General features: G+C 39.8%; 1 protein-coding gene across 1 annotated transcript; it reads left to right on the top strand.

Moving 5' to 3' along the window:
• The first annotated feature begins 12,963 nt into the window (after positions 1-12,963).
• On the top strand, positions 12,964-14,994 carry LOC111900622 (cytochrome P450 CYP72A219). The gene is made up of 5 exons (XM_023896508.1): positions 12,964-13,237; positions 13,328-13,548; positions 13,677-13,921; positions 14,082-14,466; positions 14,548-14,994. The coding sequence occupies exons 1-5, from the start codon at positions 12,964-12,966 to the stop codon at positions 14,992-14,994; spliced, it is 1,572 nt and encodes a 523-aa protein (XP_023752276.1).
• The last annotated feature ends 3,581 nt before the right edge of the window (positions 14,995-18,575 follow it).

The following is an 18,575-nucleotide window of genomic DNA, read 5'->3' as shown; positions in this document are numbered from 1 at the left end:
TAAACTATTCATTTAGAAATAATCACCTTACGGACGGAACAATGACACAATCCACTTGATTCCGAAGTGTTTTGTGACAAGGTAATAATTCGCTAAGTCCGTCGCTAATACCTAATTAATCTCGTTGCTGATATTAGCCTTTTAGCGATATATTTCCAATGATAGTTTTTGTTGCTAATTCTTATGTTTCTAGTATGCAAATAAAGTTATGAGCCCCTTCATGACACATGCCTGTGCGGTCACACACACCACACCTCTTTAGAATCGGCTCTAGAAAATGATTAACCATGAGAGAGAAAAACTCCATTTTGTGTGACCTTTCATAGTTTTCCACACCGACACACGAAAAAGGTTTTCATATAAAGGCTTCTACATTCAATGTTTATCGAGTCAACATATCTACTTCTGATTGACTTTGGAAATTGGTTAGATTGTGGTTATAGATAAGGGTTTAGGTCATTTTTGGTCACTTAACTTTTGGTTTTGTGTCATTTGGTCACTTAACTCTTTTTAAGTTTTAAGAGGTCATCAAACTTTTGACTTTGCGCTCATTTAGTCAATTAACTTTTGTTTTGGTCACTAAATTTATAGATTTGTGCTCATTTAGCAACCTAATTTTTAAAATTATGCTCATTTAGTCACTTAACTTTTGAAAAAGTTTAAAACTTCAGTGACTAAATGAGCACAATTTTAAAAGTTAGGTGACTAAATGTGACCAAACCAAAAGTTAAGTGACTAAATGAGCACAAAGCCAAAAGTTTGATGACCTTTTAAAACTTAAAAAGAGTTAAGTGACCAAATAAGCACAAAAACAAAAGTTAAGTGACCAAAAATGACCTAAACCCTATAGATGATGTTGAGCTTGTTGATTTTTCCATGAACATCCATCTACTTTGACTTCATTTGATGTACACTCCGATTACTGCTCCTAAATTGTTTTAAATTATATAAAGAACGTTTCTAAGTCTTCTGAAAAGTTGATACAAGCCTTACACAATGCGACTTCTTCTTTGATGCTCCATTAATGGTTTTGCCTTCTGTCTTATCAGATTCTTCTTAGATGTATGTGAGGGGTTGCTCAACCATTTTAGGGGCTCTAAGTGAACCAAAAATATGCGGTCCTTTTTGTAACGCCCCTTTCCAGTACACTTTTGAGTTGTTAATTATTCATTTTGTAAAAGCTACTCAACGAGTAGAAGCCGTAACTCGTCGAGTAGATGCCAGATTTGGACGCGAATCTTAAGTGATCTACTCAGCGAGTCGATGCCTTGACTCGACGAGTAGGCCAGTTAGGGGGAAACCCTAACCTTTAGGGTTTGCAACCTATTTAAGCATCATTATAAGCCTCCACCCTAGCCCCCATCACCTCTTCAGCTCACTCTCAAAACCCTACTTAGCCTTGTGTAATATTAAGCTAGTTCTTGCCATTTTTTTGATCTAAAGCTTGAAGAAAGAAGCAAAAGCTTGGAGTTTCAGAAGGAAGGTTGAAGATCCAGACATAAGGGCTCAGTTCTGTCTTTATAAAGGTATAAAGCTTATACCTTGGTTGTCATTCATTTAGATCTCATTCCTAGCTTGAATGTTGTGATTTTTGGGGTCATTCTTAAAGTCATTCCAAGATTTGAACTCTTGGGATGATAGGACTTTGGATCTAGGCACTATTGACAGTTACAAGCTCGAAGTTGCCACGTTTATTCGGCCATGACTTTGTTCTATGCCTTAGACCTTCATTTCTAGCTTGTATTGGGTGTTTTAGATTCATAGCTTCTTACATGCATGTAAAGTTAGCAACTTTACGTGTTGTGCTAGCCTAAGAAGTCTAGATCTATGGGTTAGAAACAGTGGAATCATTTAGAATCGACTATATTGGTTTAGCATGTAAGGGACTCGCCGAGTTGTTCATAGGACTCGACGAGTCGGTTCGAAGTCCCCAAACCCTTTTCTGGTTATGAGTGAAACCACTGAGTTAAGAAGATGACTCAGTGTGTTGGACACAATTAGGACTTGGAAGCTGAAGAACTCAACGAGTCCAAGGAGAGACTCGACTAGTAGAGTCGAGATGTCCCGATGATATGATAGATTGAACTCGACGAGTCGGTAGAGGGATTCGGCGAGTCGACTTAGCTGGCTATAGGTTGTCAATCCTGGTACTTGCCGAGTTGGGGGATAACTCATCGAGTTGGGTCGACTGAGAGTTGACTTTGACTTTGACCAAGATGCTGACTTTGTCCAGGGGTAAAATGGTCGTTTTACCCTAAGAATAGTTATCAAATTTTGACTAAGTTTCCTTATGAAATTATAGTCGGAGAGTCGCCGGAGCAACATACAAAGATTCCTCACCCAAAGTTTCAGCAATCAGACATACGGGGTGAGTTTTCGTCCAGTAGGAATCGGTCTAAGGCACCAATGCTGACCCATTTAAGTAGTTATAGTATGCCGGGGTTAGCCCGATGCAGTATGTATATTCCGGACTACGGTCCGATGCCATGGCGGACCCGGTAAGTAGTTAAATATGCTTGATGTCTTTGTGATTCATGCACGATGTATGCCAGTTTATGTGTTATATGTTGTATGTTCTGGGCTTGGGTCCGATGCCGGGGTAAGCTTGATGTATGCCAATTTACGTGCTATTTGTTGTATGTTCCGGGCTTCGGTCCGATGCCGGGGCGAGCCCGATGCCGAGGTGAGCCTGATGCCCGATGCGCTAGGATGCCAGGGTGAGCCCGATGCCGGACAGGAGTCTGATGCCAGGATTCGTCCTGATGTAGCTGGGAATAGTCCCAGAGTTCCGTGGTTGTTATATGTTATGTGTATGATATGTGGTATTTTGGGGGAGCTTACTAAGCTTCGTGTTTACAGTTTTGGTTTCAGGTACTTCCGGTATCAAGGGGAAGAGCTGGGGGTGATCGCATGGCACAAACCACCATATTTCAGCCTGGGATTACTTGAGACTCTGATATTTTAGCATTTGTTTTGATACAGTGTTTTATATGATATTTTGAGACACATGACACTTGTTTTTCTTATTGATTACGGATGATTACAGTTTTTATTTTTTTTTATATAATGTGTTCCAAACAATTTTTTTTGGCCGTATTTTTGGACATTACAAGTTGGTATCAGAGCCTTTGTTTGAGGGATTCGGACATACCTTCGGGTGTGATTGAACTCAAACTAAGGAAATAGTATAAAGATTTTCAAAAGAGTTTTTGAAAAAGCAAATAAAATTTGAAAAAGAAAAGTTTTGAAAAGAGAAAAGGGTGTGGTGCATGCAATTAGCCGAGCTCAAGTAAGTACTCCCAAATTACCCATACAAGTTTATGATATGATTATGATTATCAGCTTATTAGAACAACATGCTAGATTAGGACTAAGGATCTAGGGAAGATGCCTTATGTTCCTGTTATATGTTTCTTAGCTCTATGAATTTCATGGTAGTACAAATCAGTTAGTATGATAGCCAGAGTAGTATATGCTAGATTACAGTTGCTCAATGCCCGAATGCTGCTTGCTTTGTGCTCTTAGGAGTTCTAGTTGTCTTTCACTGACTAGTGAATGAATATGATAAGTTGCATATTGTGAGGACTAAATAATTTCAGAAGGTTGGATCTAGCTCTATTTCGCAGCTGTCGTTTGAGTCTAACCGTTGTAAGGTAGGATCTCTCATTCGAGGAATTATCTAGTCTAAGTGATATGTAATAGTATTTGCAAGCTAGTTATGGGAAGAAAGCAGGGACTTCTTATGCAACTAATGGCGGAGAGTGGAATGGTGATTTCCATGGGGGCAAGCCTAGGATGAGAGTAGCCGAGAGCTGTAGTAGTAGAAGGGACTTGGTGGAGTCAAGGCAATCCTTGAGGAAAGTGCAGATAGATGTGGAAGGTAGTATGGGCCCGTACTACTGAAAGCAGAGGATTCGCACACGAATCAAGGAAGGATGAGATAAGACCAGGGAACTTGTAGCGTATTTGATCCCTCGGGTTATGTTAAGTATTCTGACGTTTGTTATAATGTGTTTTTCAGAATGGGGGTTTTACGCCCTAGACCAACAGTTGGCAGTTTTGGTGAGGGATCAGGTTCAGGCTCTAGAGCCGAGTAGCTAGATGAGCAGACTAGGGAGTTTCTCTCCTTAGAGATCACTTACACTATAGTTGAGCAGACCCCTGTGATATTCGGTTCGATCAAGGAGGGTATTCTGGAGCTTATGGATGAGAGATTGAGTGCGTTCTGCACTGAGGTGGCGACCATTATGGGGTTGCGCACGCTCACCTTTAGGGAGTTCAGAGCATGTGGAGCTCCCGATTACCATGGGGCTCAAGACCCCATTGCTAGTACCAGATGGTTGGCAGATGTCGCCAACGCATTCCGCACCAGCAGGTGTCCCGAGGGGGACAAGGTTAGGCTTGTGTCCTGTCTTCTGAAGGACAGGGCACGTGACTAGTGGCAGGAGGTTGGGAGAGACATTAAAGATGACATAGTTTTGGATGCGATGACCTGGAGTGATTTCACGACTAGGTTCAGGGCCGAGCTCGCACCTGTCATTGAGGTGCACCAGCTTGCTAGGTAGTTTCAGGACCTCCAGCAGACGACATAGACATTGGCGGAGATTACCGCCAAGTTTAGGGAGAGGGCCCTTCTTGTTCCGCAGTACGTGGCGGATGAGGAGATGAAGAAGGCCAGATACCATGAGATGCTGAGGAGTGAAATTAGACAGTTTGTGAGCCACTCCAGCCGCTAGACGCTGGAGGACATGATTGAGAGAGAGAGAGAGAGAGAGAGATAAATAGAGAGTTGGATTTGGAGATGGAGAGGAATAGGAAACCTGAGGGAGTTCAGACAGGAGGGTTGGGCAAGAAGCCCAAGGTATCAGATCACATATCTCGGAGCCAGCAGAGCCACAGTCATTGTGGAAAATGCGACAAGATGCACGAGGGGACGTGCAAGGCAGGGAGTTAGGGTTGCTACAATTGCGGTTGAACTGGTTATATGAGCCAAGATTGCATCGCTACTACCACCATCACACCAACATCATACCTGATTTGCTTTCAATGCAATCAAAGGGGACACAAGCGGTCCTAGTTCCCGAGCTTAGCAGCAGCATGGAAGGTGGTAGCACCTTCTCCTGCCATATTGAGGATTACAGATGGACGTCAGGGTCGGGCTGAGGCGCCTATGGCACGGAGTAGGGCTTTTCAGCTTACTGCAGAGGAGGTACGAGCAGCTCCTGACATGGTGACTGGTATGTATCTTTCTCTTATCTCTCTATTGATATTGTTTATTACTCATGATTGCTTGTTTTATTTTAGGATCGTTCCTAGTGAACAGTATATCAGCCTTAGTACTGTTCGATTCGGGAGTTACCCGATCATTGTGTCGCTTACACTTAACAAGCGATTCAGTAGAGCTCCGGGGGAGCTAGATTGCCTACTCGACATCGAGATAGCAGATGACAGGACCGTCAGGGTCGCAAGAGTTCATAGAGGATGTAGATTGCGGTTATTTGATGAGCAGTTCTTAGTGGATTTGGTTCCTATTCCCCTTTGAGGGAATAAAGTCATAGTGGGAATGGATTGGTTGAGCCCCAAAGGGGCAGTGATTGATTGCAGGATGTAGTTAGTGAGGGTTCGCACTCCTAGCGGGGGAGAGTTAGTGATTCAGAGTGAGAGGCCACAACGCGGACCAATTCTTTGTTCAGTAGCGAGAGCGAGGCGATACTTTTAGCAGGGTTGCGCAGGATACGTCACTTATGTCATGGATACCCGGGATAAGGGTAAGGCGACGGTTGATGATATCCTTGGTGGTGTGAGATTATATGGATGTATTCCCGAAGAACTTACCTGGGATACCTCTAGAGAGACAGGTTGAGTTCTGGATTGACCTGGTCCCTGGTGTGGCCCCGATAGCCAAGGCACCATCTCGGTTGGCTCCTCCTAAGATGCAGGATTTGTTTACACAGCTGCAAGAGCTGATAGACAAGGGTTTTATCAGGCCGAGTAGTTCACCATGGGGAGCCCCGATCCTGTTTGTGAGGAAGAAGGACGAGTCACACCGCATGTGCATAGACTACCGAGCGCTGAACAAGGTAATGGTGAAGAACCGTTACCCACTTCCAAGGATAAATGACTTGTTTGACCAGCTTCAGGGAGCATCTTGGTTCTCCAAGATTAACCTATGGTCCTGATATCACCAGATGCGGGTCCAAGATGATGATGTGCAAAAGACTGCTTTTAGGACCTGCTATGGTCATTATAAGTTTGTGGTGATACCGTTTGGGCTCACCAATGCTCCAACCATGTTCATGGACCTCATGAACCGCGTGTGCAGACTGATACTGGATTGGTCTTTGATAGTATTCATCGAAGACATCTTGGTTTACTCCAAGACTCAGGAGAAGCATGAGGAGCACTTGAGAGAGGTGCTAGAGACACAGAGGAGGAAGAGACTTTATGCGAAGTTCTCCAAGTGTGATTTCTGGTTGTGCGAGGTGCAGTTCCTTGGGCACCTTGTCAACCAGAAATGTATTTTGGTTGATCCGGCCAAGATAGAGGCCGTGATGCGGTGGGAGAATCCGAGGTCTCCAACTGAGATTCGGAGCTTCCTGGGTTTGGTAGGGTATTACAGAAGATTTATCCCGGACTTCTCCAAGATAGCAGTTCCGTTGACCTGACTGACTAAAAAGTTGATGGTGTTTTGCTGGGGTCCTGATAAGCAGACAACCTTCGAAACACTTAGATAGCGGCTGTGCGAGGCACCAATTCTTACCTTGCCAGAGGGAGTAGATGAATTTTTAGTCTACTGTGACCCTTTGATCACAGGTTTGGGAGCAGTGTTGATGCAGCAGGGGCTTGTGATAGCTTATGCCTCGCGACAATGAAGCCTCACGAGGCTAACTATCCGACACATGATTTGGATTTGGGGGCGGTGGTGTTCGCCCTCAAGATTTGGCGGCATTACCTCTACGAGGTCTGTTGTACTATTTACATGGACCACAAGAGTTTGAGGTACCTCATGGATCAACCGAATCTCAACATGAGACAGCGTTAGTGGTTAGACATGGTTAAGGATTACGACTGTGAGATCCTCTACCACCCAGGCAAGGCCAATGTAGTGGCCGATGCCATGAGCCATTAGGCGACAACAGCCCCGATCCGAGATATCTGTCTAAGGATGACGGTGATTACTCCACTACTAGAGCAGATCCGAGAGGTGCAGGTGGAGGGCCTGAAGGAGGAGCGCCAGAAGTGCGAGAGGATTACAGGTTAGGTGGCCTCCTTCGATTACGACATCAGAGGGCTATTGAACCTACATGGGAGAGTCTCGGTGCCGTATTGGGGTGGTGTGCGGCAGGTGTTGATGGATGAGGCCTACAAGTCCAGGTTCTCCATCCATCCGGGAGCGACGAAGATGTACAGAGATCTTCATCCAGACTACTGGTGGCCCTGCATGAAGAGGGACGTGGTCTGGTATGTTGAGAGATGCCTGACCTGCAGGAAGGTCAAGGCAGAGCACCAGAGGACGCATGGCAAGATACAACCATTGGATATTCCCGTGTGGAAGTGGGAGGATATTATTATGGATTTTATCACTAAGCTTCCCAGGACCGCATGTGGGGTCGATTCGATATGGGTCATTGTGGATCTGTTGACCAAGAGCGCTCACTTCATACCGATCCAGGAGAGCATCTCGACCGAGAAGCTGGCCGAGATTTATGTGCGAGAGGTAGTGGCACGTCATGGAGTGCCTGTCTTGGTGGTGTCAGACCGAGATGTCCGTTTCACTTCCAGGTTTTAGAAGCGATTTCACGAAGAGATGGGTACTCGTCTCCACTTCAGCACCGCTTTCCATCCCCAGACGGACGGACAGAACGAGAGGACGATTCAGACTCTCGAGGACATGCTTCGGGCATGTGTGCTAGATTTCGGTGGAAGTTGGGATACGTATCTTCTGTTAGTGGAATTTTCGTATAACAATAGCTACCACTCCAATATAGACCTGCCTCCCTTCGAGATGCTTTACGGGAGGAAGTGTAGAACCCCAATCTGCTGGGGCGAGGTCAGTCAGAGGGTCATGGGGAGTATGGAGGTAGTACTCAAGACCACATAATGGATCCAACAGGTCCGGAGCAGGATCCAGACTGCTCAGAGTCGACAGAAGAGCTACGCCGACAAGCGGCATTCGGATTTGGAGTTTCAGGTGGGCGACATGGTCCTCCTGAAAGTGTCACCTTGGAAGGGGGTTATCCGGTTTCCAAAGCGGGGAAAGCTGGGCCCCAGGTTCATTGGTCCATTTAGGGTTTTAGCTTGGGTGGGTTGGGTTGCTTATTGGTTAGACCTTCAAGCAGAGCTCATCCAGATCCATAGCACGTTCCATGTTTCCCAGCTGCGGATGTGTTTGGTAGATGATTCAACAGTTGTCCCCTTGGAGGACATTCAGGTTGATGACAGCCTGAATTACATTGAGAGAGCAGTGGCGATCCTGGATCGTAGATTGAAGGAGTTGAGTAACAAGAAAGTTGAGTTAGTAAAGGTGTAGTGGTAGCACCAGAAGGGTTCGGAGTGGACGTGGGAGCCCAAAGAGGAGATGAGGGAGCACTACCTAGAGTTGTTTTCAGATTCAGCAAAATTCGAGGACGAAGTCTAAAAAAAGTGGGGGAGAATTGAAACGCCCCGTTCCGGTATGCTTTTGAGTTGTTAATTATTCATTTTATAAAAGCTACTCGATGAGTAGAAGCCTTAACTCGTCGAGTAGATGCAAGATTTGGACGCGGATCTTAAGTGATCTACTCAGCGAGTTGATGCCTTGACTCGATGAGTAGGCCAATTAGGGGGAAACCCTAACCTTTAGGGTTTTCACCCTATTTAAGCATCATTATAGGCCTCCACCCAGCCCCCATCACATCTTCAGCTCACTCTCGAAACCCTACTTATCCTTGTGTAATATTGAGCTAGTTCTTGCCATTTTTGTGATCTAAAGCTTGAAGAAGGAAGCAAAAGCTTGGAGTTTCATAAGGAAGGTTGAAGATCCAGAGATAAGGGCTCAGTTCAATCTTCATAAAGGTATAAAGCTTATACCTTGGCTGCTATTCATTTAGATCTCCTTCCAAGCTTGAATGTTGTGATTTTTGGGGCCATTCTCAAAGTTATTCCAAGATTTGAATTCTTAGGATGATAGCGCTTTGGATTTAGGCACAATTGAGATTTAGAAGCTTGAAGTTTCCACGTTTATTCGGCCATGACTCTGCTCTATGCCTTAGACCTTCATTTCTAGCTTGTATTGGGTGTTTTAGCTTTATAGGTTCTTGCATGCACGTAAAGTTAGCAACTTTACATGTTATGCTAGCCTAAAAAGTCCGGATCTATGGGTTAGAAACAATGGAATCATTTATAATTGACTGTATTGGTTTAGCATGTAAGGGACTCGCCGAGTTGCTCATAGGACTCGGCGAGTCGGGTCGAAGTCCCCAAACCCTTTTCTAGTTGTGAGTGAAACCACTAAGTTAAGGGGATGACTCAGTTTGTTGGACACGATTGGGATTCAGAAGCTGAATAACTTGACGAGTCCAAGGAGAGACTCGAAGAGTAGAGTCGAGATGTCCCGATGATATGATAGATTGAACTCGACGAGTCGGTAAAAGGACTCGGCGAGTCAACTTAGCTTGCCACAGGTTGTCAATCCCGGTACTTGCTGAGTTGGCAGATAACTCATTGAGTTGGGTCGACTGAGAGTTGAGTTTGACTTTGACCAAGATGTTGACTTTGACCAGGGGTAAAATGGTCATTTTACCCTAAGAATAGTTATCAGTTTTTGACTAAGTTTCCTTATGAAATTATAGTCGGAGAGTCGCCGGAGCAACTGACAAAGATTCCTCACCCAGAGTTTCAGCAGTCAGACATACGAGGTAAGTTTTCCTCCGGTAGGAATGGGTCTAAAGTACCAATGCCGACCCATTTAAGTAGTTATAGTATGCCGGGGTTAGACCGATGTAATATGTATATTCCGGACTACGGTCCGATGCCGGGGCAGACCCGAGAAGTAGTTAAATATGCTTGATGTCTTTGTGATTCATGCACGATGTATGCCAGTTTATGTGTTATATGTAGTATGTTCCGGGCTTTGTTCCGATGCCGGGGTAAGCTCGATGTATGCCAGTTTACGTGCTATTGTTGTATGTTCGGAGTTTCGGTCCGATGCCGGGGTGAGCCCGAAGCCCGATGCGGTCGGATGCTGGGGTGAGCCCGATGCCGGGATTCGTCCCGATGCAGGTGGGAATAGTCCCGGAGTTCTGTGGTTGTTATATGTTATGTGTATGATATATGGTATTTTGGTGGAGCTCACTAAGCTTCGTGCTTACAGTTTTCAGTTTTGGTTTCAGGTACTTCCGGTAGCAAGAGGAAGAGCTCGGGGTGATTGCGATTACCTGAGACTCTAATATTTTAGCATTTATTTTGATACAATGTTTTATATGATATTTTGAGATACATGACACTTGGTTTTCTTATTGATTAGAATGATTACAGTTTTCTATTTTTTTATATAATGTTTTGCAAACAAATTTTTTTGGCCGTATTTTTGGATGTTACACTTTGGATAATGGAAAAGTGGAAAGAAGCGAAACACATACCGTTTGGCGTTGAAGATTTGAACAACTGAGAATCAAGATATAAGAATATAAGATAAATGTGGCGGTTCGGTTTTCAAGATCGCACTGATGTGCCGCATGCGTTCCGTCTTCAAGAATCAAGATCGCTCACTGAGTTGTGACCTATTGGACAATTAGTAATGGACTAATTGATATTTGAGATATATTAATATTGAGTTTAGTTCGGAGAGTAAGAGGCCCTAAGCCCTAACTTAGAAAAATGTAAGGTTGAGCTGTCCCTTACATGTATATGTAGGGGGGGGGGAGTTCTTTCTGGTGACTCGTAGATTTCTTCTTGGAATTATGGGTTTGTTTGGATTGAGTTTATTATCTTTCCTCGTTAGACTCTTGGACTTGGGGTCGATGGTAGATTTTATGTTTGAATTTTGGAATGAATTAAATATTGGTTGTTGCATGAGTTGAAAATTATTTTATGAATGTTATATTGAAAATTGTAGAGGTTATGAGAATTGGGTTGGGTATTGTAGAAATTATGGGAATTAATTGTTATTATTTTGTTGATCTTGTCTACTCGTAGCGTGAATTTTCCTTCTTGAACCCGTTGTTTTAGACTTGCCGCAATTTCAATCAATTTGGAATAAGAATGTTTAGAATCTAGTAGAAATTGGTGTGAAAAATGAGAAGACATATGGAGTTGATATTTGTAAAGTTTGTTTAACCAATTAAAAGAAGAGCCATTATTGACAACAATTAAAAGAAGAATAAAAAATAGAACAACCCGTTTTAGGTTCTACTTCTTTGGTACCGAACCCCTCATCCCTTCCCAAGCCATCCCGAACCCATTTAATGCACCCTAATTAACACTTTAGTGCCAAGTCAAGTTAGAGTGTGGAAATTTATTACAGACCCATACGTCTTCCATAATGGCAGAGTCAGAAATTTTGATACGGGATACAAGAATTCTCAAGATTCAAAATAGTAAATGCAAATAATTTCTTAATATTTAAAGTCGTAAATTGAAATAAATATATATAATTTAAGCAAAAGTTACAATTAAATCTGTCTAGTCGTCATGTCTTGAAATCAATCTATGATATCTTCATCAAGAACGAGTCTATAGCATTCTAAATAAAAATGACTAAATAATTATTTAAAATTCGATCATCCATGTTATTCTACAACTTATTATCTCTACACTTGATGTAACAACCGAAAAATATATATTTTATGTAGTTATCATATCCAAATTAATATAAATATGATACATTCCCTTTAGCTGGGGTACAATATAACATATACTCATAGAGTATGTTTACAAATAATGAATTTTATATATATATATATATATATATATATATATATATATATATATATATATATATATATATATATATATATATTAGGAATAATGTAGCATCCCGAACCCAATTAATGCACCCTAATTAACACTTTAGTGCCAAGTCAAGTTAGAGTGTGGAAATTTATTACAGACCCATATGTCTTCCATAGTGGCGGAGTCATAAATTTTGATACAGGATACAAGAATTCTCAAGATTCAAAATAGTAAACGCAAATAATTTCTTAATATTTAAAGTTGTAAATTGAAATAAATATATATAATTAAAGCAAAAGTTACAATCAAATCTGTCTAGTCGTCATGTCTTGAAATCAATCTATGATATCTTCATCAAGAACCGATCTATAGCATTCTAAATAAAAATGACTACATAATTATTTAAAATTCGATCATTCATGTTATTCTACAACTTATTATCTCTACACTTGATGTAGCAACCGGAAAATATATATTTTATGTAGTTATCATATCCAAATTATTATAAATATGATACATTCTCTTTAGCTGGGGTACAATATAACATATATTCATAGAGTATGTTTACAAATAATGAAATATATATATATATATATATATATATATATATATATATATATATATATATATATATATATATATATATATATATATATATATTAGGAATAATGTAGCATCCTACGGTCTATGTAACTCTAACTCCGCCACTCTTCCATATCCAAGTGAATAGTTAAATTTTTATTATTTCTAAAGTTGTCTTTTCCCATAAATATTGTAACTTTTACTTGGTTCCATCTGGCTCAACTAAAATTAGCCCAACAAAATTCTCCATAATAATAACGCTATTGATATTCTACCTAGGAATATCCGTTTTTGGACTTATATGTGTACACATTATATTTAAACTTTCTTGCTATGCCCTATTCCGCTGATAAAAGCAATGCATTGAGTTTATTATAATATTACCTCCACTTGACATCCAAAAATATTAATACAACATAATTACAATCTTTGTCTCTCTTAGATTCTCAAATGGAAATAATGAGCCAATACCGGTGGGTTGCAAGCTGGTGTGCTGTGGCTATGGCAATGGCGGTGCCATGGAAAATGTTGGAGTGGGTATGGTTCAAACCAAAAAGGCTTGAAAAATGCCTAAGGCAGCAAGGTCTCACAGGCACCTCCTACAAGCTACTCTTTGGAGATACAAAAGAGATCATGCAGACAACAAAGCTAGAGCCCATGAATCTTTGTGATGATATCATGCCTAGAGTCATGCCCTTTGTTCATAGGGCAATTCAAACCTATGGTGCTTCATAAAACATACATACATACATACATACATACATACATACATACATACATACATGATCTTTATTGAGGTTTGCTTGTTTTATAGGTAATATTTTCTTTGCATGGTTCGGACCGGTGCCAACATTGCACATAATTGATCCGGAAGTCGTGAGGGACGTCTTATCCCGCATGAATGAATTTCAAAAACCTAGGAAAAACAACCCGTATATTAAGATACTATCAACGGGCGTAATAGATTATGAAGGAGATAAATGGTCTAAACATAGAAAAATTATCAATCCTACTTTCCATGCCGAGAAATTAAAGGTTTGACTTGACACAACCATTTTGCAGAGAAAATCAAAAGACTCAATATATCTAATATTATTAAAGTTTATCTGTTATTAAGTTCTAAAAGTATAACCATGATTTGCGTTTTAATTACTTGGATGCAGTTAATGGCACCGGCTATGTGTTTAAGTTGCTGTGAGATGATAAAGAGGTGGGAGACATTGTTTTCGAATGAAGAATCGTTGGAGTTGGATGTATTTCCCCATCTTCAAACGTTATCAGGCGATGTGATTTCACGTACTGCATTTGGTAGTAGCTATGAGGAAGGTGTAAGGATTTTTGACCTTCAGAATGAAATAGGTTCTATACTTATGCATGTGATACAATCTTTATACATCCCTGGATCGAGGTAGATTTTATCATGTATAATCCAATATTTGTTTTCGAATTATAGATAAAATGTACGTATACTTACACACACTCATCTGAATATAATAGCAATTATAAGAAAAACACCCAAAAATTATGACTTTACTATCACTGAGCTAATTAAAATCTTGATTACCTAGATTCCTTCCAAACTCAAGGAACAAAAGAATGGAGGAGATCGATCATGAAGTGAAGACTTTGATAAAGGATATGATCCATAAACGAACAATTGCAATGGAAGCAGGAAAAAGCATGCACGATGACTTATTAGGCATATTGTTACAGTCGAACTACAATGAGATTCAGGAAACTGGAAACAAAAAATTTGGAATGAGCATTGATGAAATCATCGAAGAGTGTAAACTTTTCTACTTTGCAGGCCATGAAACTGTGGGTAATTTACTTGTATGGACGATGGTTTTATTGAGCAGATATCCAGATTGGCAAGAGCTTGCAAGAGAAGAAGTTTTTCAAGTTTTTGCACATAACCAACCAAATATTGATGGACTGAGCCGCCTAAAAATTGTTAGTTCACATTTCTCATCATTTGGATTGTTTTCTTAACGAAATGTAATGTCATATTTTCATGAATTTTGTTTTTTTAAGGTAAATATGATATTGCTCGAGGTTCTAAGGTTGTACCCAGGAGTGACAGCATTGTATCGAATGTGCATCAAGGAAACCAAGGTAGCTGGCATAAATCTTCCTGAAGGAACACTGGTCATAATGCCGATATTAGCAATGCACCATGATCAAGAAACATGGGGCGATGATGCCATGGAATTCAACCCACAAAGATTCTCTCAAGGTGTCTCAAATGCAACAACTAGGGGCCAACATTCTTATTTCCCATTCGGTGGGGGGCCTCGTATATGTATCGGACAAAACTTTGCTATGTTGGAAGCCAAAATCGCAATGGCTATAATTCTACAACGATTTTCTTTCGTGCTTTCACCATCTTACTCACATGCCCCTCAATCTATCATCACTCTCCAACCTCAGTATGGTGCTCACTTAATTTTGAGGAAAGTAAACTTACCGAAGAGTGTGTAAAGCAAGAATTAAACTATTTGGGTATTCACTTCTATGAATTGTTTTTTTTCTTCATTTCCCTATTGTGTTTCGGTTTGTAACTTTGATAACCTTATTATTATTAATGTATCGGAGTTACCATGTGTGGAAACCCCTAATGATATAGATATGCAAGGATCCTTGGTGCTATCGAAGAGGCGTACAAAATCATCAAATTTTGTTGTCCTAGTATTGGATGGAAAGATAACGTTTCACGGTTTGTTAAATGACGATTGATGATGTGTTAACGCAACAAGGTTTCTGTTGATACACCACACCCAAGAAAAGAAAAGCTTGGCCAGACCGGAAACATATACAAACCAAATTTAATATTGTACATCTTTATCTCTTTAATATTGTGTATATCTATTTTGTCATGTGCCAACGTCCAAACATCTCCATGATTTTCATATATTAGGTATATACTTTCCCTTGATTTATGAAAGAATAGTTGGTCAGCAGAAAAATATGAACACGAGAATAAAATGATTGATCTCTGATTGCAATTCAAAAAATAACTTAGAACTGGATTACAATTTCTCGTTTCTTGCTCTCTCTTTGATCTGATAATCAAAACCTAGAAGTTTCGATATCTAAATAGCTAATAATAGCATCCTAGTTTCTTTCTTACTTGAATACAAACTTGCCATATATAATAAATGCTTGTTCCCTAGGCAAAACGATATGCGTAAACCCTAAGCATCATCTTAGGTTTCCTTGTTGGCCGAAGGATGTTCCCTTCCTACACGTCATCGTGTATGGAAAGGGTAAAACCGGAAATTATCAATAATCACCCCGTAATTTCCGAATAGAAATTGAGAGGTCTTCGACCCTAGCAGCTTGCGCATTTCAACGAACTTTATCTTAGCTAACGCCTCTCTCAAAATGTCATATCAGTGTTCCTTTCCATTGACACGATCGATTATGATCTCATTATCTTCAACTCGTTCTCGTATATAGTGGAAACAAGATTTGATGTGCTTGCTCTGACCATGGAAAGCTGGGTTTTTGATTATTGAAATTGTTGATGTGTTGTCAACTTTAATTACCATTTATTGTACTCAAGAGCCCGTTATTTCTCCCAAAAGATCTCGTAACCAAACTGCATGACAAGTTATTGCAGAAGCAGCCATATACTCAGCTTCACAAGATGATAATGCCATTGTTTCTTGTTTTCTAGAACACCATGTGATTGCTAATTCACCAAAGTAAAATAATCTCCGACAGTACTTCTTTCATCTTCTTGATCAATGTTATGACAACTATCACAATAGCTTACTAAACTTGTTAGATTATTGCGACTGTAACAAATCCCATATTCGATAGTACCTTTTACATATTGTAATATTTGTTTTCTAGCATCCATTTGTGGAGTTTGCATATAACAACTAGAAATGCTAACTAAGGAAGCCAAATCAACCCTAGTTTAAAGTAAATATTTCAATCTACCAACTAGGCTTAGATAATCAGTTGCAGCTGTGTCTTGCCCCCTCCCCCTCCTTTCGAGAATTACACATTTGGATCCATTAGAACTAGAGTAAGATTGCATTCATAGATCCATGTGTCTTTGAACACTTTTTTATACTCTTCTTGCACAATTAGTATCACTACTAGAAAGCAACCCTTTAATGACATGCAAACAATGACACACACTGATTTACGATTCACATTTTTTGCGTGTCCTAAAAATAATGTCCGCTTCCCAAAATATGAAGGATAGAGGACATGCATGTTTGCGTGCCCTAAAATTAGTGTCCAGAAAAAAAATTATGAGCACGGATGACACTTATCTTAAATGTGTGTCCTATTCAAACGCGCATTTCTTATCACAAAATTGGGAAACTATTAATTCTAGGGTTTTTTTTGAAGAACACTAAAAACACTCACTCACTTATTACATTCTCTCTGCAATCGATCTGTTCGGTGACCTTTCCTCGCTTTGCCGACGACTCAATTGTCCTTCGACGACCTTAGGGTTACTTATCTTCTACCGACCTTAGCGTTACTTTTCCACCCATTCTTCGACTTCACCACCAAGAACCTCCATCTGGTAATCTAACATCCTTATATTTCCATTTCTTTTAAGATAAACAAACCTTGGTAAGGTTTCGAGATCAAGAATTCAAACCATATTTTATTGTTTAATACTCTTGGTTTTCTTTTCAATGTTCAAGAACCTAACGATTCTTTGGCTAGCAATAGCTTGTGGTCTGTACTAATTCTGGAAGGTGACTCCTCTACTCTATCTTTCATATTATCGCATTTCTTAATGAATAATTCATCAGATCTTTGGACCAAAAGCCACATATTTGATTTTGGAAGGGAGAGAGTAGGGTTTATGGAATTTTATCATGATATCAACTTCTAAATGATGTTATTGCATGTCAATGTAATATACAAGTTACTTGCCTGATCTTAGGTTTTGGGACAAGCAGGTTTTGAATCAGTCAATGGAGTAGAGTGGAAGTTTTTGAAGTTTGTGGAGGAACCTAATTTTGGACCAAGATTCCTTATTGAGATTGTGTATGTTACTGGAGACGTTGTTCTTGAGCCTTTAAAAGGTTAGCAACATGCTAATGTTAATTATAATGTTTCATATTCCTTGTTCTTGAGCCTTTAAAAGGTTAGCAACATGCTAATGTTAATTATAATGTTTCATATTGTACACAATGAATGTTATGGGTTGACTTTTATAGATCATTGTCAATGGAGTTACAATGAAAGTTGCTCCAATTTGCTTCTTTAAGTAAAGCTAGGTGGCAATCGTATTGGGCCTTTCAACATTCTACTTAAAGAGTCAATGCAATCTCATTCTTTAAAATTGCCTCCAACATTGTCATGCTAGGTTTGTAGGCTTCTGTTAAATGTTTTTTAAATTAAGTATACATTGTTTTTTACATAAAATAAACATTCTATGTTTTTGATTGAGGACTTACAAGATTATGATTTTTTTAAACATACTTATATGCGATTTTGTGCTAACAAAGCGATATCTATTTGCATCACAAATGTTTGTAGGCTGAAAAATCAACATTTTTAATCATTCTTCTTTATTCACATCTACATTCACGCACACACCATATTGGATAGCTCACAAATCAAAATGAAAGTGATTGTGATTTGAATATGTTTATAGATGATTTGTAGTTTATGGTTTTTGATATGAACTATAATGTTTCCTCTTCATTTCGCTATTACTGGTTACCCTTACTCAATCCTTGTTGGCTTTATCACTTAAATTATTTATAATCATAGACCTAAAAGCACAATATGATATGATAAATTTTTGTTATCTTTTTTATTGAACATTAATCAAAAGTATATATCTATCATCTCAAAGACTTTCTTATTTCTTATGCAATGTCTTTCATAGTGAGGAATTATTTTTTATATTTAACTTATGTTTCTATTATGCAATAAGTTATCTTTCTTGAATTCATTGAAATAAACTTCATCATGTAGTTTAGTTACTTATCACTCATTCTTCCTTATATCCATTATAGCGAAGGCTTTACCCATGGATGACCCAACCAAACCATGAAAGCTAGCAACTTTCTTGAATT

This window comes from Lactuca sativa, chromosome 8 (genome assembly GCF_002870075.4).
Source record: "Lactuca sativa cultivar Salinas chromosome 8, Lsat_Salinas_v11, whole genome shotgun sequence".
Taxonomy (NCBI): Eukaryota; Viridiplantae; Streptophyta; class Magnoliopsida; order Asterales; family Asteraceae; genus Lactuca; species Lactuca sativa.
Note: the sequence above shows the minus strand (reverse complement) of the source record. Positions and strands in the feature narration are given on the sequence as shown.

Bases quoted from the DNA above. Each gene is read 5' to 3' on its own strand.
- LOC111900622 (XM_023896508.1), top strand. From the start codon at position 12,964: ATGGAAATAATGAGCCAATACCGGTGGGTTGCAAGCTGGTGTGCTGTG. The intron at 13,549-13,676 runs GTTTGACTTGAC...ACTTGGATGCAG, and splicing joins TCCATGCCGAGAAATTAAAG to TTAATGGCACCGGCTATGTG. The intron at 14,467-14,547 runs GTTAGTTCACAT...TGTTTTTTTAAG, and splicing joins GACTGAGCCGCCTAAAAATT to GTAAATATGATATTGCTCGA.